Source organism: Passer domesticus, chromosome 8 (genome assembly GCF_036417665.1).
Source record: "Passer domesticus isolate bPasDom1 chromosome 8, bPasDom1.hap1, whole genome shotgun sequence".
Taxonomy (NCBI): Eukaryota; Metazoa; Chordata; class Aves; order Passeriformes; family Passeridae; genus Passer; species Passer domesticus.
Genome location: NC_087481.1, coordinates 24,503,078 through 24,527,906, shown reverse-complemented (window position 1 = coordinate 24,527,906; position 24,829 = coordinate 24,503,078). Strand labels below are relative to the sequence as shown.

At 43.8% G+C, this 24,829-nt stretch overlaps 1 protein-coding gene and 1 long non-coding RNA gene across 12 annotated transcripts; one reads left to right on the top strand and one right to left on the bottom strand.

Annotated features, from left to right (window-relative positions):
* The first annotated feature begins 108 nt into the window (after positions 1-108).
* Positions 109-2,161, top strand: LOC135306166 (uncharacterized). Its single transcript, XR_010366997.1, has 2 exons — positions 109-400; positions 682-2,161. It is a non-coding gene; the product is annotated as an uncharacterized LOC135306166 (long non-coding RNA).
* STOX1 (storkhead box 1) lies at positions 1,110-19,249 on the bottom strand. 11 transcript variants are annotated; one of them, XM_064429737.1, is made up of 6 exons: positions 17,993-19,247; positions 17,187-17,281; positions 11,037-11,159; positions 5,939-6,091; positions 2,188-4,384; positions 1,110-1,164 (listed from the first exon to the last, which is right to left on the bottom strand). In XM_064429737.1, the coding sequence occupies exons 4-6, from the start codon at positions 6,069-6,071 to the stop codon at positions 1,125-1,127; spliced, it is 2,370 nt and encodes a 789-aa protein (XP_064285807.1). In that variant the 5' UTR covers positions 6,072-6,091; positions 11,037-11,159; positions 17,187-17,281; positions 17,993-19,247; the 3' UTR covers positions 1,110-1,124. The 11 variants fall into 11 exon arrangements, with proteins under 11 accessions (XP_064285807.1, XP_064285803.1, XP_064285806.1 ...); XM_064429733.1 differs by lacking the exon at positions 17,187-17,281 and adding an exon at positions 12,115-12,200; XM_064429736.1 differs by lacking the exon at positions 17,993-19,247 and adding an exon at positions 17,818-17,986 and having other exon boundaries at positions 17,187-17,335.
* Positions 19,250-24,829: the final 5,580 nt, after the last annotated feature.

The window sequence follows — 24,829 nt, the reverse complement described above, 5'->3', positions numbered from 1 at the left end:
GCCTGCGGCCGTCGGCGTGGGACCACAACTCCCGGCGTGCCCCGGGGGACAACGCGAGGACTGCAAGTCCCGGCGCGCCCCGCGCGCGCCGCACGCTGGGAGGGGGCGGCCGCCATGACGGGCCCGCCATGAGGGCTCGGCCCGGCCCTGCCAGGGCCCTGCCCTTCCAGAACAAACCTCCATAGCTCTACAGGCTGCGACTCTAGCCTCGGTTGCTACCGCAGACAAGCGTTCAGTAGTAGTGAAAAGTCTGAAGTAGGAAAGGGCAGTGTGACCAGATGACTGAGATTTAAAATCCACAAGCCTGTGGCGACACGCAGCACGAGCCCGGCGCAATCTGCTTGTAGCTACAGGGATAAAGCGAGAGGAAGAAGTCAAAATTAGCCTTAGGAAGTAAAAGGTGTGCAGCAATGCCGGCAGCTGCCGGGATGTGGATTCCTCAGGGAATGGGAGGTCAGGAGCAGGGCCTGGCCCACAGCAGTGGCGCTGGCCTTCCCTTGTCTCCTGCCACCAGCATGTCTTCTGTGCAAAAACTAAACCCTGCTGTGCAGATACAAACACAGCAGGCAGACTGAGGAGGGCTGGGAGCACTGCAGCACACAGCAGAGCTCCCAGAGAACCCCGGGACTGAAGGAATTGTGGTAGTAAGCAGGTGTAAGGTTCATTTGTTTTGTTTTCCAGCAGGGAGAGCGAAGCGTGCGCCGATTTCTGTGCCCAAGCAGGAAACACTTTGCAGAGTTACAGAGTGAAACAGCCCTGTCCAACTGCAGTTCCAGTGGAGAAACACAAACCCCCTCCAGCTCACTGGTGTGGGCTGAGTGAAGAATGCCAGTTCTCGCTTTTATTAGCACAGGGACACACACAAAGAACAATTAAAGATGAGGGCAAACAAAACACACATGACCTCTCCAGACACTACTGTCAAAAGTTTTAAGTAACAGCTTTGATTTAGAGACTGCCTCACTGATGTGACCAGCTCCATGGTTACCTTGTTACAAGGGGAAAGTTTACCAATCTCATTCAAAAAACAATCAAATATTCACAACCAGAGTCAGATGAAGGAAGGAATTTTGTTTTAATTGTTCTTTTCACTTGTCCTCCTTTTTGCATTGTTATTTATACTTTTAGAATTTGGCAGGAAGCTTCATCTTCTTTTCAGTCCACCTAAAATGATACAATTATCAGAAAGTCAGACTCCACATTCCAAAAATGTACTGAGTTGGCTTAGCTTTTAGTGCCACAGATGGGCATATGTACAAACAGTCAAAATGATCCTCTGAAATACATTTTGCTAAAGATTTCAAATCTTCATGTCCAAGCAATACACAGGAAATGTGCTTGGAAGGGTGCACAGCCAAGAGCTGCTCAAGGGAAAGATTAGCAATGAGCAGCATTCCCTTAGGAACTGTAGTTTGTGGTTTGTTCCTTCATTTTCTGGCTTCTCAAGGTGACAGTACCACCCTAATGAGGACTCCAGTGGTGCAATTACAGTCAAATATCACTCATTTAAGATATTAAGAATACCTGTTGCTGAAAAAAAAACAAAAAAAGGATGTGATTTTTAACATATATTCTTGCCAATTTACTTGAGTTTTGGAGGTCTCCATGTACAACTGTGTAAAAGTTTGTTTCACACCAATTATTTTCCATTAAGGGATTTTCAGGTGTAGTTACAGGCAAAACCTACACTGTGAAAACTCAGGTGATGTACACATTCTGTCTGTTGTGAGCAGGTCAAATGGTATTTTCCACTTTAAATTTTACAGGATCTCTATTCTTTATGTACAGCTGGAAAATCCATGGCAATATCCAAGATCTGTGTGAGCTGAACCTGCCTGCAAACTGCAGCTTGTCAAACACCATGTCCTTGGTCATCTCTGCCTGCAAGACAGAACTTGTGCCTCATGAAAACAAATGCAAAATGCAGCAGCAATTTGGGGAGAATGTTCATGTTAAAGGACTTAGCAGAACTATACAGTTTGGGTATTTCTGGGTCATAACACCGAAATCTAAAAAAAAATAGAATTTTTTTTTTTGCAAATGTAATTTTTACTTTTTTTTTTTTTTAACAAATGTAAAACATTTTACAAATGTTGGGGAAGGAGTTTGTGATTTACTGCAACATTTCTGCCTAAATCTGATGGTCAGTTTGGAGATGAAGCATCTTAGTGTCACGTGTTTTCTTACCTTGGGGAGTCGATTCCACTGTCTCCTGTGATGCTGTGGGTTTCTGTCCCTTCTGAGTGGTTCTGTTCTGGGCTCACAGGACAGGTATTCTGCACAAGCTGCTCTTGCTGTCCTGGGGGGGCTCTCACTTCTGTGCTCCACGAGCCCAAAGCACAGCGCGCTGCTCCTTCGCCCTCCTCACGGGTGAAGCTCTGCCACGTGCCAGCACCAGAGTCAGCCTGGCAGGAACCTGCCACGGCTGAGCCCTTCCCACAGCCAGTGAGGCCACTTTCTTCAGCCTTTCTGTGGCCTCTCAGGAGAACCTGACTGCACAGCCAGCTTTCCTCTGTGCAGTCTGGTGTTGGATGCTCCTTTGAGCCATCGAGTGATTCTGCAAGGCTGGCACTCCCCTTATACCTTATATCACGTTTATTTGTGGCTGTGTCGTGCTGGGCAGGGCAGGTACTGACCTGAGAGGCTTTCAGGGACACAGCTGTACCCCAGCCTTGTGTGTCTGAGGGGGCATGGCCAGGGGACAGGTGTTCAGAATTGTCATCCAGATGTGCCGAGGTGCAGGTGTCACCATCGTGTCCCTTTCGGTACAGAAGGTGGGAGTTGTCAGTAAACCCTTCCCTTTCCAGCTCCATTGATCCAGGATGCCTGGCACAGTCATAGCTAAATAGAAGTTCACTCTTTTTATCAGTCTTTGGGCTGTGTTTCACACCATTTTTTGGGGCCAGATTAACACTGGCCATGTAATTTGAAAGATGGACATTTTGAAACTCACTGGCTGTTCGATCTACCAGCTCACTTACAGTGCCTGCTTTGCATCTGCAATGCTCATCTTCCAGGTAGAATGGAAATTCTGCATCCTCTTTGCACACACCACCATCTTCAATGCAGGAGCAAGGGGATTTTTTTTTTACTATTCTTTTATAGACATTTTCTTCTGAAATATTGCTTTCCAGGAAGTGTCTGCCTCTGTTATCTATTTGCAGATTACCTCCTTGTAGACAACTGCTATTTTCACTGAAGCTGTCTTTCTTTAATGGAAGGCCAGACCTCTTAGCATGGAGTAGGTTGTTTTGCTTAGCTTTGTCAGCCTCACTTTCTGCACGCAGCCTTTCAGTTTCACAGCCAAAGGGTCCTGAGGAGGCCCAGGACTGTGGCCTTTGGGAAGCCCTTCCTCCCCTTTGAGTCTGGCCCTTGAGCCGACTGTTGCCACCACCTTGGTGCCCTCTGGCATGAAAGCTGCGAGGTCTCCATGGCAGGCCCTGGAAGGGATTCTTAATCTGCTTCTTGTATATCGCGTGGGACTCCACTGCTGCATCAGGTGGCTCTGGGTTTTTGATGGGCAGTGGAAAGCTCCCTTCCAGTTTCACATTTTGGGATGTTGGCTTCTGTATGTGAGATTTCCTGCTGGCCCTGCTAATCTGCTTTTTCTTCTTTGATTTGGTTTTCCTGGTGTGTTTTGCTGTTTTACTTGGTGCCCTTTGAATACAATCCTTTGAAAGATGGTTTTGCCTGAGTGTTGGCACTTCAGCCAAGGTACCATTACTGATGTATTTTTTCTCTTTACTGATACATTTTTTCTGCTCCTCAAACCTCTGCATTAATATTGTGTGTTTAATCAAATTATCAACTGTGAGAGTAGGGTTAACACGCTTGATGATTTCATGTTCAATATCACATGGGATGTTGTCTAAGTCATCTTCATCCCTGACTGGCCACTCCTGGGGAGGAAACTGGCCTGAAAAAGTGGAGTACTCTTTCTTGTGTTTTTCTTTCTTAGAACCACTTCTCCAGAAAAGGCCAAGGCCAAACATTTTGCTTTTCAGCTTTGCTTTCACAGATGTCAGGGATTTGATGGCGTCCCAGGAATGGTTCTCAGCAGATGTGGAGATGCCTCGAGTTCGAATTGAAGACTTCAATTCACTGCAGCCTCTCTTTCCCTCTCCCTTAGATCCATGGCTCATCACCTGCTGATGCCTTTGTTCACAGAGCATCTTTTGGTGAGGGAAGCAATGGCAGGATCTGCAACAGGGTACTGTAGGAATGCTTTCTTTCACTAGGTCTGTGCAGGGCTTAATGTTTACCAGGTAAGTGATGGAAGGTGATGAACAGCAACAACTGTCCTCCAACAGGATCCTTCTCTTGTCTTCTGTGGCATCATGTGTGATAAAGTAAGTGTTGGGAGTCACAATGAAATATCCTTCTCCTGTATGATAGATTTTTCTTTCCTTAATTAGAGTGCCAAGGATATTATATAACACATTGTGGGAAGGCACTGCAATTCCTAGAACAAAGAGGCAAATACTTCAAATCAGAAGCAAGTTTTCAAATAAAATGGGTGCTGGCCAAAAGATCTCTCTGATACAACAGCCCTGAAATCACCTGAAAATGAAATACCCAAAGCTTTTAGGTGAAGGCCAGTTGTGTTGCCACTGCAGCACCACTGTGAGGGAGCAAGGACGTTGTCTTTGTGTCTGTCAGAATATGATATTCATGAGAGAGACTTTGTACCTGACTGTCTGCCAGGTACAAACCAAACAACCTCTTGTTCAAAGCATTTCCCTCCTGGCATGTATTTAACAGGGGCTTTCATCACTCTGAAGTTTCTGGTGTAGTTTGGTCAAATGTCAGTTTATTACCTCACTGAGACTGGTTTCAGCTGCAGGTTTCCATCAGGTGTCACAGCTGACCTCCTGCCCACCAAATTAAGAACTTCCAGCAGTGTGAAAACACAGCAAGAAATACCTTCGGACCCTACAAACTTTGAGAATGCTACTTCTGGCTGGCCTACAAATTCTGCCTTGTGGTTATCTCAGTGCACTTATTGACTGCAATGACATTCCTGCCATGATTCTGTGCCAGTTTGTGGGATTGCCTTAATATTTTTTTCCCACTGGTTTAATGCCTACCAGATCAGCCTATAACATTCACAGAGCTGTAAGGCTAAGAGGACCCAAAGGAAGAGCTCAGTATCAAACAGAGCAGCCTCCTGAGAGGGCCAGAATGAGCCTGTTCAAAGTCTCAAACACAATAACACTTTGATATTGCAGATCTAAGGAAAATGGGATATTCTTCAGACATATAGAAAATATTTAAGGGAAGTGGCTGCCACCCCCTCAGAATCACAGAATATTCTGAGTTGGGAGGGACTGCAAAGATCAACAAGTCCAACTCTTGAGTGGTCCATATGGGAACCAAATGTACAACCTTGGCATCATTTGCACCATGCTCCAACCCATTGGGCTAGAAGTGAAGAACTAAAGATCATTTAGTGTAAGTAATTTCCTTTCAGGAAGGAAAGGGCTAGAATATGACCAACAGACCTGAATTTGAGGCTGGTTGTAGTTTTTGATAGCAAACAGCAGATGTAGACTCCCACCCAGTCTCTTTGAAGTCAAAGTCAGCTGTGTTCCTGTCTCTTAAAGGAGGACTTAGAGTCTCTGTGATCTAACAGTCTGTTTTATGCTGTTCCATGTCTAGCACCTAAATACCACTTCTGTGCTTTCCCACCCTCCAGAAAGGGCATACTCTTAACTACAGTCTAGTTCTCAAAGATTTATTAAAACCTGTGGCAAGTCAGTGTAGTGACACTCACAGATTGATGAGAAATATGCACATTCCTGTATTCTACCAGTTGCCTGTTAACTGTACTCCTTCACAAGCTTTGCCTGTAAGCATTCCCTGATCCCTTGTCCAGTATCAGAAACTCAAGCTTGATGATACAGCCACTTTTTAAAGGAGGGAGAAACAAACCAGTTACCTGGATAATTTTTCACTAACTGCTCTGTTAAAGCTTCCTGAGTGACCAGCACATGATCTGCATTCATGTCTGATATGGTCCAGCATATTTCTTCTGCCAAAGGAACAGAGCCTGGCTGCAAGAGAGGATCCATGACAGCAGGGGTCACATCACCTAAAAGAAAAGAAAATTATTTGAATTGAATAGTGTTTCATTTTTTCTATTAGCTGTGAAAGATTTCCACTGAAAATTTCCCTTATCCTCAGCTAATTTTCTTTGGCAAATTACTCGTAAATATTTCTGAGAGGAGGGAGGTGGTGCTAGCACTTGTCCAGAGCCTCTGTAATGAAGGAAACACAAGGTTGCCTTAAGCACATTTGTTTGGTATAAAATTCCAGCCAAAGCCATAATTTCAATTAATAAACAGGGAGCTGAGAGAGAGAATTATTTCTGGTAACTGCTGATTTTTTAGAGGACTGCTTACACGCTAAACCATGCAGAACCTGTATTTCTCCAAGTAGCTAATGGGGAAAAGTCAACATACAATGATCTAAGTACAAAATGTCTTCATCAAGTCAGAACACAAGGAAAAAAATACAAGTAGTAGGCTTTGTCCCTTGTCTTGCACATGAAATTGAATACAATTGGTAAAATGCCACTTTTAGACTGGGTTCTAGAACTAGAGATTATTTAGTATACTGGGTAGAGATCAAAAACTTTTATTACAACTGCATGCATTTTTTAGGCCACCTCACTATCTGTCCTGGTAAGAGACAAAAACATTGTTCTTATTCTGCATGACAAAAGCAGAAGTTTGGAGGGGCCAAGAGTGTGGCCCATCTTCCCCCGTAACTCTGCACCCCCAGCCCAGAGGGCTGAAAAGGGTCTTAGTCCTTCACCCAAACTCCCCCATCCATAAAACACAGATAAACTCTGACCTCTCCCCTTCCCAAGGTGGCAAAGCCAGCGAGGACCAGCCCAGCAAGTACTTTGACACAGAACCTGTGCGTGCTGTGCTGAAATCAGCACTTGCCCTGAAGTTGTTGATGGCAAGGCATGAAGCAGGGACTCACCTGAGGTCCGTGCACACACTGACAGTGACTGCATACAGCTCCTCAGACAAAACAAAAAACCAAATTCCCCCCTTTCTTCTTTTTAGTCAGATTGATGGTCTGTTCCCACAACCAGGTGATGTTCTGTGCTGCTCAGAAAGCTCCTGGCTGTGCCCAGCTGCCAGGCAGGCAGAAGGCAGCAGGGACTGCTGGTTCCTTCACAAGGATAAACACTAACAGGAATTTTGCCCCAAGTAGAAAGTGACATTTTAGATTAAGCTATGTTCACGTTTAACTGAACCACCGTTGTCTATTGGATGACACTGTAACCCAATATTTATCTTCTAGCCAGAGAACTACAACACAAACACTTCTCTGAGTAAATGTAATACACAACATTGCTTTGAAGAGCTTAAGTTGCTCTTGACCTTTGTTTTACAACTGCTGCTATATTCAACAAAAAGAACTCTGAAAAGAAAATCCTGGCATACAGTTTCCTCGGTGGTGTTGCTAGGAAACTCCTTGCAGGTGCAGAAAGCATTGCAAGCTTTCTTTTTCTATGGGAAAGGCCATCAGCATTCAGTAATGACTCTCGTGAATAATTTTCTGTCTGAAGTCTGCTGTGGGCACACCGTGCTGCTGCCAATTTGACCATTTGTTCCTGTAGAGCACCAGACTGCTAAGGAGTAAAATACCAAGTGTAATTAAAATTTGTTCATTATCTTTATAGTTATTATCTTGCTCTTGTTATCTGTATCTGTTCTGCAGCATCAAATCCGGTGCCTCCATCCTCCATTCAGGGAAGGCTGTTTCAGAATAATATTCAAAGCATTAAATAAAAGCTAGCTTGATACTGAAGGAATTTTTTAAAATCTAAAATCATGTTTGAACACAAGTCTAAAATGTTGCAGAGTCAATAGTGCACACCTGCTAACAACATCAATGTTAGATATCATTGTCTTTTGACTTTGAAATAAAACCTGAAAATGTGAAAGCGGGAATTAGATCGTTGGTGACATTGATAAGGCCCAGGCAGCAGCCTACAAGTGTCTATCAAGTTCTTATGAAAAACGTTGTAGATTTACTTTGCCCAGCTAAATAACTGTTGTGCTTCAGTCTCCCAAGTTCATTGGAAATACCTAAAAGCTGCATCCTTTAGATTTGCACATGGAGAAGCTTTATCAATTTGTGCAAGCTGTGTCTCATGGGCCTGATGCACAATCACCAGCACACCGTTCTCATTAAAGCTCCTTAGTGTCTGTCCTTTTACAGCTCAAAGCCCCCTGCAGAAAGCCCTGCCCACTTCCCTACTCTCCATAAATCGGATGACAATCACCTTCCTGCTGTCTTCACAGTCTGAGGAGGGCCTGCTTCCACCTTTGTGGGGAGCTGCCAGCAGTCAAGAGCCCAGCTGCTTGAACACAGCCTCCTTCCCTCCACACTCTGCAGCCTTTGCAGAGCCACCTTAACCAAAGCCAATCTGGCCAGGGCTCAGGCATTCTTATCCTCCAGTTTGCTTTACAGGTCTGCTCAAGCTCTGCTCATTGCCTGGACACCTAAACCCAAGAATACTCTTTTTGGAGCACTTACAGATCACAGTGTGGGAAGTCATCTGTAATAGGAGCATTGGGTAACAAAACTCAGCACACAGAAAAGCCTCTGGGTATTCTTGACTAGCACAAAGTGATTTTTGTTCCATCTCTGTAATGTGAGCATTATCATTTTTCACTGAGTTGTTTAACAGTTGCAGAGTTTTTGCATCTTCAGGCTATTCAGAAAAATTACATACAAGACAAGTTTATCTGGGTGAAACCCCGGCTATTTCTGGTGAATTGAATAGAGAGGCATTCATTACAACAGCACTCAATTTACTTCTTAAGGGTTCAGGTAAACTGTTTACAGAACAATAAGGGCTAGGAGTAAATCCTTTCCAGAAAAAACCCAAAACATCTGTTGGGCAGAGAAGACACAGCATATGGAAATAGAAGATTGATGTTTCTGTTCTGTAGTTGGGAGAATCTATCATGGAATGGATTATACAAAAGATGCCACAGATCCTGTGCCTCTTTACATGAAAGCCTTGGCTTATTTGGTGTCATTCACTTTTTGCAGAAGATCATAAACAAGAGCAGTACTGCTACCAACTGCAAGGCTTCTGCTTTTCTATAGCCTAGAGTGCATCATAATCACATTTTACAGCAAAAATCACATATAGTTAAAGAATTTTAAGGAATAAAATGTTAATAAGAGCATCATAGAAAGTTGGGAACTCTAGCAAAACCCTTTTTGAACATTAATGAGTTTACAAAAAGTGTTCTTATTAAAGAATAAAAATTCTATGTAAATTACAAAGGCAATTAAGATTAACATTTTCAATTTTAAGTATATAACAGAGAAACTATTTTGGCACAAGTACTCTGTACTAGTACCTGTACTAGGTCCTGTTTTCAGAAACATCCTTTTACTGAAGGAAAGAGTAAATAGTTCAGTTAAATGAAACTGTTAAATCTTGTAATATGTCTGTTACTGTAACTAACAAAAGCTCTCAGGAACAACAAACAATATCTGGGGTTTTTTATTATTTTGTACAACCCTCAAAAAAACAATTAAGTGTCAGTTTAAGGCCACCAACACTTCTTCAGCTGACATCAAAGAAGCTGCAAACACGTGAAATGTTAGATTTCTGTACCTACTGATTCCTGCCAGGACAGACCCTCCCAAATCAGGGCATTTAGGCAAAGAGTGCCTTCCATTTGGTCACAACTTCTGGTTTTTACAGTCCCCAACCTTCTATGATTCACTTATCCTTACTGAATTCTTATTAACTTTTTATTCCTTAAAACTTTCAAAGGATGATGCCATACAACTTAATAAGAAGTAAACAAAACCAACAAAACCCAACCACTTTTTCTGCCTTCCCAATGAAAGCCTATGCCGAAATGCAAGTTTATGAATTTTTGGAAATATGACTTCTAAGTGCTTCCTGAGGATCCTACCCAAGAGCCATGAAATCCTTACTCTAATCTTAGTGCTAATGGCAACCCAGAGCCACAAAGTCTTTCACCAGCTAACAACAAACCCCACAGGCAGATATGGTGAGAAGAAAGAAAGATTCAGGAAAAATAGGAAGAGCTCTCTCCTGCAACCTCTGCCCAAGTGCCCAGACAGGAACACGAAGACACCAATACACTCAGTGTGGTACAGTTTTCCTTAACTGAGCACAGTGGGTACGCTTTTGCCATTGAAATGTGCATCTTTGACCTTCAATGAGATTAACCCCTTCAGCTCTTAGCAAAGCTACTGACATGGCCAGCTGGATGCTGCAAGAGCATCTTGGGAGCAGGTTTCAAGCTCCACAGGCACTGCCTGAACACATGGGCAAGAATGCAGCTCCAAATGCACTGCTCAAGAGAGCACAGCCCAATTGCAGAGATCTGCATTTCACCCACAGCTGGCACAAAGTCAGCAAGCAGGGCTGCATAAGCACATCCACCTTTGGGGCATTCACTGCAAAACTGGCAGAAAAATTCAACTCCGAGCAACAGCAGTGCAGATAATTATTTTTCATATAATGCAGCATGCTGAAGGCTTTTAAGTCAATTCACATATGCATTGAACACACAGCACAGCTGATAGCAAGGAAGGTCATCTTTATCTGTTTCAGCATTTAGTGTGAGGCTTGGTGGTAAAACACAGATTGATTCAAAACGTTCATTGCAAGGAGATAAAAAAATAACACAAAACTAAACGGGCCCAAGCAAGTTGCAAAGCAACCACCATGGAGCCAAACAACAGAACAGGAATGAATAAGCCATGGCAGTGTCTCTAACTCCTTTAACTGTCCTGAGGTGCTGCCATCCACTACCACAGGAATGTGACACAAGCACAGCTTTTCCACTTGGCCTTATCCAAAAAATCCCCTTCATAACCCTGGCATTTCCCCACTAAAACTGCTCTCCAGCTGTGCCCTCTCTTCTGCAATAAATCTCAGAAATCCAAATAGCTCTTTAATGTCCAAACCTTTGTTCTAAGCAGCAAGCAGTAATGGGGGTTGGCTAGGTACTTACCTTTAGAGTGAAAGATGGACTATAGAAGCATTGGGATGAAGCCGTGCATTCCTGTGCCTGTACAGCTGAAGGCCAGCTCCAACTGCTGCACTATTCCTGCTGCCTCCTTTGCCTGGATGTGTGCTGGCACATAAAAAGCAGACATGAAAAGTGTACAATGTAATGCTTGCCAGTAAGATATACCTATGGTCGTGTTTGCCCGCCCCAGAATGAGCCAAAATTCACTTTGCACATTGCCTGACTTCAGCTCACCCTGCCCCAGCCCAGGGAAGTCACGTTCCAGACTTTCAGAGGAGCAGCACCCACAGAGCTGCTCAAAGGAGAGCACAGCTCCCTGCAGAGGTTTTTCAGCAAATCCCAGATCAGGGGGAGAGAGCTGAGGACAGGCAACACCTGTCCCAGTCCCACCCCATGCAGCAAAAGCTGAGAGCAAAGAGTTTTTGCAGTGGGAGCTTCCCTGGGAGCCAGGCCCCTTGCTCGGATGAGGACAGGAGCCACCATCACACCAGGCAGTGGGACCAAGCAGGCCTCAGATCTTGTTTTAGGACAAATCCCATGGCAGGGAGGCTTTTCATTCAGCTGAGAACAAGACTTTAATGGTATAGGGGCAAGTTCACACCTGCCTGGGATGTTGATGGATGTGCACAGCCACTTTTCCTTCCACTCTCCCTAAATGGATATCCAAATTTAAGGATGACCCCCTTGCTAGAAAATAACTTTCTGTATCCTTTCATTAGGCTGCAATTTATGGTCCGCAGGGAAAAACAAAACAAACCTCTTTAGAAATGAAAAGCAGCATCTTTACCACCATAAGAGGTCTCAGAGGAATTGTTTGGGCACTGCAGATTGAACAGCACTAGTCTGAACTCGAGGACTTTAGTCTGCAGTTCCCAAAACTGTCTCCATGGCTTTAGTGATATAAAACACCCTTTCCGTGTTTCAGTTAATCCAAATTTCAGCCAAAACGATGTCACAGAAGACCAACAGTGCAACCAAACAACAAACAACGCCACTGTATTACAGAGGACTCAGTAAATAGTAAATGTTTTTTCAAAAGCCAGTTTAGCAGAACACTTACGGTGAAGATAGTGGGTTGTTGAATCCCACAGATCAAGGTGGAGCCTCCAAAGGAAATTATAGAGATGTGCATGTGTCTGTGGGATGCTGAAAATGTAGAACAATTTCAGGGGCAAAAATAAATTATACAGTCTATGAAGCAGCTAAGGAATAGAGGCAAATTCAGCAGAGGGACACCAAGATGGGCAGGCCTGGAACACCTGCCTGGGAGTCACAGCCGAGGGAATGGCTCTTGTAGAAGCTGGGGAAGAAATAGCTTTGGTGAGACCTGTTAAACACCACAGGCACCTGCTGCAGCAGCAGAGGTGCAGGTTTGCTCTCCAGTAAACCTTTTCACCTCTGAGGACAGCACGGCTGGAGCAGCGTGCCCAGGAGCTCGCGCAGCCTCCAGCCCCAGCAGCTCCCGGGCTGTGACTGAGCAAGCCCTGAGCAGCCCGGTCTGACCCCCGTGGGACAGCAATGACAAAGTGCAGCAGTCACCTGCTGCAGCTGGGCCACAGCTGCATCTCCCACAGCCACCCTCACCCCCTCTGCTTTCTGTAAAAAAGGGCACTTCTGACCGCCAGGAGCTGACGGGTTTGCTGGGGTAACCCCGAGCTGGAGGAACAAGGTTACACTGTCCTCACACGGTAACGAGACCCTGCCAAGCATGTCCATATGAGAGAACTGTTCGTTTTCTCTTCAGCTCTCAGATAAATAGCTCCTGTATTCTTAACTCTTTTTGCATGACTGAACTCCAGGTGTAGCTGGAGACTCCAACAGGGGCTCACTGTTAGTGCTGCTGCTCTGCACAGCAATGGGGTGGACGGGTGCTAAAGCAAGATGGCAGTATAGAAAAGCTAAAAGTAGCCTTGAAATGAACTCTCTGATTCTGAAACCATATCAAAGACCACAGCAGAAGCACTACAAACTAATGTAATTTATTTCATTAACTTCATTATATTAACACAAACTATTGTCTTTTCTGAGACAGAAAAAATTAGGCCTATTCCAATTACCCTGATTCTAAAAGACAGTTAAGATCTGCCTTTCATGATTCAACATGCAAGAATTCAAAAGACTGAGGATGTTGTCACCCAAAAGACAGAATCAACAGCTTTTGCTGCTGAAAGTCTTTAGCACCGAGAAATACACAATACATACCAAGTTCTTTCCAACTTAGAGATTATATTTTAAAAATCAGAGTAAATTAAGTTGAATGGAGCTTATAATTAAAAAATTATACACTTCTGTTCAGTCATACTTGCTAAACAGTATTATTAGAAACTACTGTTGGGGTAGTATGAAAAAAAATTGCATGCACAAATGTTTTTACAGATCACACCGTTCAAGTAATTCAATCTGAGCAGATCTGGTAAATGCATCAGGATTCTGAAGAACATCACAGGCCCTGTACCTTGCTGCTGTGAGTTCAGTCAGTCTGAGTACAGCATTTATGGTTAGTGCAATACATGTTCTACTGAGAAAGGGCTTTTGTAATACAGGATTAACACCTTGGTAAGAATTTTATATGGAAATGCTTTAAATGTGCATGCTTTATTGTGTCAATTCAGTGGTAAGGGCTAAATGCCAGCTAAAATTAGATAGTAAACATTATGAAATAATGTAAGTTTTATACAATCATTACACAGAGAGAATTAGATCAAAAGCAAATAATAGCAAGGTGGATAAAAAGCTCCTTCAAAGAGCACAAATGTTTTCTTCCCTTTTTCCTCCTTAAAAATGCATCAGCAGAGTTGTCACTGGAATGACTGTGACAACAGGTAAAACCCAATTACAACAGAACATGCAAGTTCTGAATAGTACCTTACTGAAAATAACTTTTAAAGTAGTGTTTGACAACAAAACTGTTAGAAACTCAAATTGTCCCTCGTGTTTGGCAGCCTGTCCACAGCAGTGCAAAATAAAGCACCATTTTAGGTCATCCATTCTTTTCAGGCCTGATAAAAATAAAAAGGCACAGAATTCTAAATAATCCTAACCAGCTCAATGCAAAGCATGACCACATGCTGAGAGTTACATTTCACAGAAGCCAGCACCACTGAAGTACAAAATTATTCTCCTTTGACTTGCAAACCTCCATCCCTGTTTGTGGGGCAGGATGAAAGACACTGGAAGAAAGGGATTCCAAAAGAAAGGAATCCCAGGAGGCACATCCCCAGCCTCTTGCTGAGCTGCCATCCTCATTAAAGTTGTGTGTTCCTGTGTACAACTGCAGTGCCTGACAAACAATATCCACTCCAGAGTCCTGACCTTTCGTAGGCCAGGCAGAAATCAGCTACTCACAAGGCCATAGTTTCATCTGTGGCTTCAATAAACCTGCAGCAGAACCGTGCTGATACTGACATTCATTGCTGTGAACAAATTTAAATTACTCAAATTAAAACAAATATGTCCCAAAAGCTTGCCAGGTAGCTTGAGGACAGGAATTTGTCTCTCATTTTAAGCAACTCTGAGAATTGCTAATAAGCAGGAAATGCTCAAATAACCAGCTGTAGATGGATCCCAGTGCCAGTGTGGTGCTTCAAAACTCTTCCCCAAAGCTGGTACAAGCATGCAGGGAAGCTGGGCATGAGGACCTCCACAGCCAGGCAGGCAGTGCCTGCTGAGCTCACTAAATAAGTTACACCTGGGAACTAATACAGTGCCCCAGAGCTGTGCCAGCTCTTTGAAAGGTTATTGCAGGCCACAAGTACAGCAGAAGTTTTGCTCCCTACTCCTTAAGCTGTTGCTGAACATTTTCAGGAGATTCAATTCCAGCCCTCTCCTATCACAGGGATTCTGTTTGAGTATCAAAGCAGTTTCAGGGACTATCTGCCCATTTTTAGCTGCTTCTCTTCTCCTTATGTTCTGTGGGAGAGTCACACAAGAAAAGTGAGGAGTTAGACCTATCAGGTTACTCTACAAATGCACAAACAAGAGCACAAAACAATTCCTTGTCTGATCTCATTGCAGTTCATTCAATACCTCCAGCAAAAATGTATAAAACTTGACACTTCACAGAAAAGTGTACTGTCCTTTCAATGCCACTCTTCAATAGGATTTTTCCCAAGAGATAGAAATTTCCAGCCTGCAGCAGAGCTCCCATTGGAAAAGGTGACCAGCACATTAGCTGTGCACAGAAAAGTCCCAGTCTGCATGCCCATCCCAGCTCCAGCCTAACGGGAAAGGACAGGGCTTTCTTAGCTTTCCTTGTGAATAGAAGTAGATTTCCTTGTAGATCTGCTACAGAGATACTGAACCGACAGCAAATTCAGCCTCTAAATGCTAAGCAAAAATGTTTCATTGTGGTATTTTCTACTGGACAGGAATCACAAAGGAGTCGGGCTGTTCAGGCACATGGAAGATGCTGCTGTCACGGGAGAAGGCAGGCTGGGATGGCAGAAACGAGCTGGTGACTGTTATGAATAGAAAGTTGTATTTTTCTTTTTTTTGGTTGCAGAGTTAAAAACAAGTCAGACCAGTTGCTGTAAGTTAGTTTCACTGTTAAAGAAGAGTTCTTCAATTACCTGTTAATGGCTGGTGATTAACCATTGTCCCCCTGATGCTGGCCGCTTGCCAGGGAGGGACACGGGACAGACCCTCCAGGTACGAGGAGAATAGGAGTGACATCAGAGCCAGTATGCAGATGAGAAATGCATTGCGCCCCGAATTTTTACAGTTTTTACAGGAAAACCCCTAAAATTACGAGCCAACAAGTGACCTAAGTGACATCTAAGGATGGGAGCGTAGTCCCGTACCTGCTTGGATCCTTTTTGCTTCTCATCCTAACCTGAAAAGATGCTGATTAAAGAGACGCCCCGGAGTGTTAGACCAAAAAGGGGGAATCTCCTAATCTCCCGTGAGGACGGAATCCCCAGCTCTGCCTGCAGACCAGCGGACACAGCTGCATCACCCTCCTCCTCCGTGCCACGCCTGGGAGCAGCGGCGGCGTGGGCGCAACCCGTTGATTTCTCCCCACCTGAACTGATTCTTTTTAATAAAGGCATTAAAAAGGAGAAAGATCTCCTGCCCATTTATTTCAGTGACGACCCAGGGCGACAAGCAGCGGCTGAGATGCCTTCTCCTGGACTGCCACCACAGGTTCTCTCCCATGGCTCGGGAGGTCAGTGCGCTCGATCCGAGTGTTTGAGATTGTATTAACCTCGCTGAGAGCCCCGGCTCTGTCCCAGCAGGGCTCTGCAGGCACCCCCAGGCTCACAGCACAGGAGCACTTTGCCCCTCGTTTGGTGAACAATGGACCGAACAACTCAGCCGAGCACGGGACATGGGCCGCAGGGAGATCTCGGCATTCCTACCATTCCTTCAGAGTTTGTCTGTTACCAGATCGAGTTTTTAAAATTAGCCCCTGCTTCACCCTTTGAGGAAAATTGTAATTGCCGTGATTTTCCCCTTTTCTTCCCCTCCATATCCCAAGCAGAATATAAAAGCTCCTGCCCAGTCCTGTGTGTACCATGAGTTCCCCATCAGAAGGGACGAGAGAGACATTTCTGGATTTTATCTGGGAATAAACACAATTTGTGTTAGTTACAAGATTTTGGACTGAATTTCCCCTTTATTTGATCAAACTTCTGGTGACCGGTAGGAGTCAAGGTGCAGCCTGCTCTGTAAAGTCAGGACGCCCCGGTGTGCTTCCCTAGAACAAAACCTAATTTGAGCTGCCGGGATAAAGAGCAACGATTTGTGGGAGCAAATCTGTCTTCTGAGGACAAACAATAGCCCGCAAGGCTCCTTGAGGGAAGCAGTGAGGAGGAGCTCTGAGCGCCCAGGGCTTTAAACCCACATGCAGCAGGGTCTGGATAATTCTTCACTGAAATGGGACTTGGCAAAATCTCCGCTGCGGTGCCGAATGGCCCCTGCTTCTCATCTGCTGCCCAGCAAACAAGTGGGTGTGGGTTTAAAAGGGAAAACCTCAAAAGCGTTGGCTCATCGTTCTCACGAGCCTGAAAACTCGTTCCCAACTCTTTTCCGTGTACCGCAACCAAGCATAAAGGTAGTGCAGGCTGATTCCCATCTCTGACACCTGGTACACCCAGCTGTTTGTGAAATTTCACCAAATGCTGCTATTGCTACCTGTGCAGAAAATGTTTCCTAGGAACAGCATTGTTTGATTCCCAACATCCCAGCCTTTAGTCAGGAAACGTGAAAAATCCAGGTGGCTTGAATTTCTCATTTTTGCAAACAGTTTCATGAGAGCAGGTAGATTAAAAACGCAGTCAAATCTCTCTATGTAAAATACAGACAGCCAATCTGATGCCAACAGCTTTGTTCTTAAAATATTGTAATTTCTTTTAAAAACCCAAAAGCCAAGAAAACATTGTCCTTTGCATTTTAGTTATGCAACTTGCTACTTGCTTTTCTAGAGCAAAATATATATAATATATATAAGAAATGGGAGAAAAGTAATCCAGAGCAGAAAATGGCCATTATGATGACTTTTGAAAGAGAAGGCATAGAATATATAATTTAAAATCAGAACATTACCTAAATAAAGACACTCAAACTGAATTTTTTTTTCAGTTAAGGTTCCAGAACTTTAAGTAAAATCATGAAAATATCACTTCAACATTAATTGTTAGAAAAAGCAAAATTCACAAAGACACGTGAGAGAATTCTAACTTGTAAGAAACTCCTTTAGCTGTTACTGCAGCAAGAGGCAGGATAATAGGGGAAATGATCTAATTAATTTACGGAAGTAACTTACATTTGCATTCAACTAGCCATCCCATGCATCAGAAAAGAGGTTACTGGGAACAAGGAGGTAAAAAACAGTGGAGCCAAGTTCTCTAAATCATCCCCAGGAGACCAGCAATAAGATATCATTTTTCATCAGCAATATAAAACTTAACTACCGTAAGAAAGAACCATTCCCAACATACCTATGCTTTTTAGGTAGAGACCAACAAAGCACTCTTGTTCCTTATAACTCCTCTCCTTAACACCTGGATTGAGTTAAGAGGGCAGCAGGTTAATTTGTGATTAGGGAAGATGAACTCCAGCTGGCGTTACCAGATGTTACCATTCAGTGAAGTTACCAGTGCCCAAGAAATGACTGATGAAGAGAGAAATTTTATAGCCAGAAAATGGGGCTGCAACAGGGAGTGGCTATTCATTACAAATTATTGGGAAAGAAGGGTAAATACCAGAAACAGGAAAAAAAGAATTATGTGATTTAAGTTAAGACAGTGTTAAGAAAGTACAAAGTTGAGCTAGCCAAGGCTAACACAGGCTAGACATGAGATATTTTCCTGTTAAATGTTTTGAAACGTATCATTTAAGAGTTCCTCAGTCTTCTAAAAGTTGGCAATTTCTTTTGCTTGGAGAAAAAGTGCAGTTTTGAATTCTTTCTTGAAGAATTCCTAGTTAGCTTTAACAAAAAGTTTTTGTGATCTAATCTCCAGTCCTGCTTGAAATGAAGCAAAATGCACTTCTAGATATAACTGAACTAAGATATACTAATGAATAGGAATTAAGAATATGAATTAAGATATAATTCATCCCTAGACAGAAAGGATTGCAGGGCTACAGTCAGGGTAAAGTAAAAATAAACATCTCCAATTGACAGCTATGAAAATCCCTACTAACCTTTGGAAATCCAACTGAAAAGAGATTTGTTTGCACCTCACCGAGTACCTAGCAGTTACTACGGAGCTGAAGAGTTTAATGTCACCACTGCAGCATTCCTGGTTGGATTGTCAATGCTTCCTATCCTTTAGCCTTGGGAAAGTTAAAGCACAAAGCGCTTCACATCAAAAGGCTGAAGCTGCCACAGAGCAGGGACTGCACTGCTGGGGTGTCCCTTACTGCGTTAGGCTGAACTCTGTACTCCTCTAGCACCTTCCACAGGGAGCAGTCCTCACCAACCATGCCCAAACCACACAGAAAAGTGCTAGAACTACAGAGGTCCTGTGGTGTCGTCTGCCCCTGCTGAAGGTCGGTCAGACAAGAGCAGGACAAACCGACACAAGCCCCACGGGACCAAGAGTAGAGGAGACCCAGCACTAATGGCCCCTGCACACCGCAGGGTCCCCCAGCAACTGCAGAGGGATTTACTGACCAAAACCAACGTCCCGCGTGAAAACAAGGGCTGTGAGCAGAAATTTAATCTGACCCACCATTGGAATGCTGGTGGGTGTATCCTGCAACCACATTTCAGAGAACTTTTTGTGACAAACTTTCATTAAGAACATTCAGCTGTACTTTCTGTGTAGACAAAGCTCTTCATTACAGCCTGGTGTCTTTAGACTGCAGAGGTCACTAGAACAGTCAATTGTATATGTACTAATTGCAGGTAGCAAATGAAAATGATGGATAAACATTCACCAGTGTGATGCAGTAAATATTAATGTGAATACCTAGACATTTAGGGTAGCAACTTGAATGCATCTGAGCCTGATTTCTCCATAGATATTTCATCATGTCCACTTTTATAAACTTTTAGAAAATGTTTAAGGGATCATTTCATAGGACTGCCTTTTTTTTTTTTTTAATGTGTGTGAACGTTTCCAGAGGATGCAAGACTGAAAGCAGCTGCTGATTTCAGCCATCACCCCCCTCGGTGCGCCCTCCACCTTTACCTTCAGCAGCAGCAGCAGCACGTTCTGGAGCTCTGTCTCAGAGGAATCCTTGTGCTGCCTCAATCCATCCCATCCAGCCCCAGCTTTCTTCCCAGTGCATGATGCTTTGTTTAAAACATCCACGAAGAATGAACCTAATTGAGTCTTCCACGGGCTATGAATGCACCTTACAGTTCCTTTCGCTCTGGGGCTCCAGACACATTATATCCAGCCACTTCTTCCAGGAAACAGAACTGGCACGACTGCTTCCTACCACATTTCTCCTGAATAACGAGAGCCCAGTCTCCCTTGCAGTGGACTCAGCAGGTGACCACGACTCTGCTGCAAGCCAGGCTACCAGCAACCCCAGTTTGGCCCAGTGTCCGACGGAAGGGGAGGCTGTGCTTTTGCAGAAAGCTGTCCTGGTGATGCTCTGCCTGCTCGCCACTTTTCCACAGGATTTTTGCCTGCCAGGATTGACAAGGCCAGTCACAAAATGCCAGAGGAGTTAACCTGCCCTGAGAGTGGTTTGGTGCTTCAGCTGACGAGGCCTCTGATGGCAGCTCAGACTCCTCTGCTTGACTCAGCCGGCAGCTCCACAGGAGAGGATGTCACCATCGGGATCACACACGAAGAATCAACATAAAAGCCAATAAATTCGGCGGCACCAGAGGGCTCCAGCACTGGCTCTGTGCCTCTGCCACTGTGGTGAAGCCTTGCCCAGCTCTCTGCCTCTGTCCCCGCTGCTCCTAGCTCCAGGGCAGGGCACTCTTCCTCCAGAAAATCCCACTCTGGGCTTGAGGAACCTGCCTCTATTTCGCACTGAGATTTCAGAGAGACAAAAGACCCCCTCCCCCTTCTCCCCCCGGATCAGGGCTCCTGCCCTGTCTCGGATTACACTGCCACTGGGGAAGGGCTGGCAGCGCAGGCAAAGGAGGCACCGGCACAGGGCACAGGCCAGGCTCCAGCGCTGCCCTGTGCGCTGCTTACAGGCACTTGCACAGGTTGTTCCTGTTCTGCAGAGCTCTGCATCCTCTCATCCACCCCACAAAATCCTTGCCAGACAAGGTAAGGGCACAGCTTGCTTTAGAACTCGGTGCTCACACAGGGATCTGGTGTCCAATTCAGTGTGCTATTTAGGGAATTGTTATAGGTTCTTAAATTCCACGTTGCGTTAGAATAAATATTTTTTTCAACTGTCTTAACTGAAAAAAAGACCTAAGGTGGATTAATTTTCTTTCACTGCTCACTGCCACCTCTTATCAATACTACATATTCTGAGCCACTGCTACCCAAAGTCACACTATACAAACTCTGCCTTTGTCCATGGATCAGCAGTATTGTACATTGTGTGGTCCCCACAAGTCCCTTTTTGTATTTTGTACTGTCCATCACTACATGCTCAAGTCATAAAACTGAAAATGCTGACTGCATGTTCTTTACAAGCATATTACTGGATCCCATGGATGGTCTGAGTATTTATAGATGTGCTGCCATCCATATGTGTCCCAGTACTAACAGTCACTTATTTTTCCTCTCCTTGTTATTAATGAAAACATCACCGTCCACTCAAAGGAAAAAAAAAAAGAAAAAAATAAAAAGAAAGGAAAAAAAGTTCTTAGCTTGATGTCAGGAAGAACACTAAGACACAAAAATCAGGTTCAATACTGGTAAGCAGCTAATCTGTATTTTCATCTGTTTAGTCACACTGTAGATGGCTTTCTCATACCAGAGGGGATACTTGACAAAGGCAGCATTTTCTCTATTTACAAATACCCAGAAGTTGCTTTTGCAAACTCTTTCCCAAGACTTTGCAACTTATGACATGAATGTTCTAATAGTTCCATTTAACGTTAACGAAGTGTTTAACTCACCTGAATAGCACTTTGATAAAACAAAGCATGAGGAGAGAAGCTGAAAAGGAAAGCCTTTCATGGGAGATGTAGACTGCCCCCTGTGAAACAGGCAGGAGTCCTTCCAGCTGCTTAAGAGAACTCCCACAGCTCTTTGTTTCTTTTTAGAGTGTCCAAGCTGGAAGTGTAACAAGGCACCCACCCAGCGTGTACCTGATACTGGAGGGAAAATTGCCTTCTCCTTCAGCTCGTGCTCTGCACACAGACCCTGGACTGCTTTACCACAAAGCAGCTTGGTCTGTGAGACACGTGTGCCCCTGAGACCAGCACTGCAGGTACTTCTGTCTCCAGCTGCTCATTTCCACAACACATGTGGCAGCAACTTCTGCTTTTTTAGATCTCATCTGCTGGCTACCATCCAGCCTTGCTAAAAAGGGACCAAAAATGAAGGCTGCAATTCTCCAGCTGTCTCTGCCCCTTGCATGATAAAACAGGAATGTAACTGGATGACCCTGTGTATGGAAAACAAAAAAGGTTTAAGCAATACGGGAAAAAAAATCCACTGAAACTCAAACAAATCCTGTATACCACTGAAAAGGTGCAACAAAATAACAAAGCAAATTAGTACTTGAAAAATATCTGCTGAAAAGCAGAGTGGGGAGATTTCAGACTGGGATTCCTAGAGGTCTTTCTTCCTCCCCTCCACCCAAGCTGTTTGTGGTGAAATGTGAACAGCCACTCAGCCAGCAGCATCCCTGCACATGTCCCTCAGCAGGCTGAGGGCAAAATAACCCGGGAATCAACTTCCTATCAGAACACCTGGCACTGGGAATCTGTCACCTTGGCTGGAATCCAGCTCAGGAAACTTCTACAAATAAATATCAAACTGCAGCATGCAACCAACAAATCTACCCAGCAGCAATATTCTGCTGTCCTTTTAAAGAGAAGAATAAAGAGAGCTGAACTAATATTTGACTATATACAACAACTTGCAACATTATTAAATCACATCTGCAAAGGTACTGATTCTTACACCTACTGTGGAGGACCTGATCCAAATCCTCACACCAGTTAGAATTCTCTTGTTAGAGACAATTTAAAACCAGCAGGATACAAGAAATCAAAAGCAGCATTGCATTTTCAAGGCAAGTTCTGGTATTAGATACCTAGAAATTGAAAAGCAACATTCCAAAACACAATTATGCCACCAGACACACAGTGTCAGGTGAGATTTGGTGTGTTCCAAAGCTCTAGTTTATACTCTGTATGGTGATGCTGTGGATAAAATAGAGGATGAATAAATAAGGGAAAAGCATTGAAAACAATGCATTTTGTTACTAGAGCTTTTTACTATAACAACTTTTGTGCAGTGTATCAATGAGACCCAGTATGCAGAAACATAAAGGGAACTGGCAGTTTTGATGGCTGAGTCAAGGCATCCATTATTTATGGCATCTTTATTGTCACATTCCATGGCAATATGCAAGTCCCAGCTGAACTTCTACCTGACCCATTTCTGCTTTCTGAGAGATACCAGTGGAAGTGCAGTGACTGTGCTACCTACACATTTAGCAATCTACTGCTGGCTGTAAGACTCGTCACTCAAAATGAATTCTTTTATCTTTTATATTTTAAAATATAAACTGCACTGAACAAATGCATTCAAGGTAAGAACCTGACCTGGGTACACATACAGTACAGAAAAACAAGAGAAAAAACACATTTTGTGCACATTCCTGACAAAATTATCAGTGAAAGTTAACTGTTACATAAGTCCAAACATATTCACACAGCATATTACTCAGCAGAAAGATGGACTGGAAGCCATTCCTCTCTCTCAAAGCAGTTAAACACTGAAAAAGAAGTTATGTTAAAGGACTAGGCTTTATAATGTTAGATACTGAAAGAACTAAACTGTAAAAGCTGTGGAAACCCCCAGACACCAGAGAGAGAATTCCAATTTCTCCTTTGTACACTCAGGGCATTCCAGACTGAGGCAGAGGCCACTGGACAAACCAAGAACTGGGGAATCATTCTGCAGTGCAGGAGTCCTGCAGCAGTGCCCGGGCACCAGGGGCACAGGCACTGAGCCCTGGGTGAGTAAAGAACACCCTGGTGTCTCCATCATGGCATAAGCTGCAGCATGCAGCAGCAGCCCCCTTTCCTGCAGGCAATCCTCACCACACAGAAAGCTGGCAAAACCTCACCATGGCCAGTTTCTCTGTGAAACGGAACTCAGACTTGTGTCTTCTGTGCCCCAGCAAAAGGGGCTTATCCTAGGTCAGTCTGCATTCAGGCACCACTTGGATCTTCCCAGCCTCATTCACAGACATCCACAGGGCTGAATGTAATTTTGTAAGGGTTAAACTTCTTAATTAGACAAAACAGCAAAGGGGAGGGAAATAAGTCTATGAACAGAGATCAGATTCCATTTGTGGGCCTGCTGTAGCAGGGCTTTCTCTACAGAACAAAGCAGTCCAAGATTTACCACTTCCAACAGGGCATCTGTGATGATTTAAGGAGTCCAAACAAGTGGCATGCCAAGGCTCACTTTCAGCAGCCTTTTGCCACTAACTGGGACATAACAAACAACTCAAAAGTACAAAGACTGTAAGGTGGGAAATGTGGACATGAAATACAAAAACTTTGTTCATAAATCAAAACAGACAAAAGATCGATTCTCCAAACCTCCATTACTGATACTCCATTCAATTTTCCTTAGAATTAGTTATATTTCTGGAAATAATACTAAGAAGCTTTAGCTAATAGCATCAATATGGGTCATGTGCAGAACTTTGTACTGTTTGACCCAGCAAATCAGTCTGTCAGAGGTGCCTGTTCTCTCTCAGAGTATTTGTGCTTCAGGAGATTGGTCAAGTTCTGTGTAGGTTGTAGAAGTTTTCCTTTTTTTTCCCATTATTCTTTAGCCATTTAATTTCCTTTTCAACACAAATGCAGACTGTACATAGTAGCTGAAACACTATTACATCAAATCAATATAGAGAAAGACTACAGTCATTCTAACAAATATTCTTTTTCTTAAATATTGTAAAAATCTGTATCACTCTAGCAACTGTCTCACAGGGCCCCTCAGTGAAGAATGAGATGAGGAGTCCTGCTTGTTCTAAAACTGCTTTCAGCTCAGCAGTTTAAGGTAAAAATACTCAAGCAAAATATTTCAGATGTTTCAGTGTGCCTAAAATGTTATCTTAAATTCTAGACTCATTTTCTTGTATGTTCACACATACTGCTGAAATTCAGGAACAAAGTATTTCAGATGCAATTCTTCCAAGTCCATTTACACAAA

Bases quoted from the DNA above. Each gene is read 5' to 3' on its own strand.
- STOX1 (XM_064429727.1), bottom strand. The intron at 6,092-17,186 runs GTAGCAATAGCA...CTTTTCTTTTAG, and splicing joins AGGAAACATTTTCTGCACAG to GTGATGTGACCCCTGCTGTC. The intron at 4,385-5,938 runs GTAACTGGTTTG...TCTATCATACAG, and splicing joins GTTAGTGAAAAATTATCCAG to GAGAAGGATATTTCATTGTG.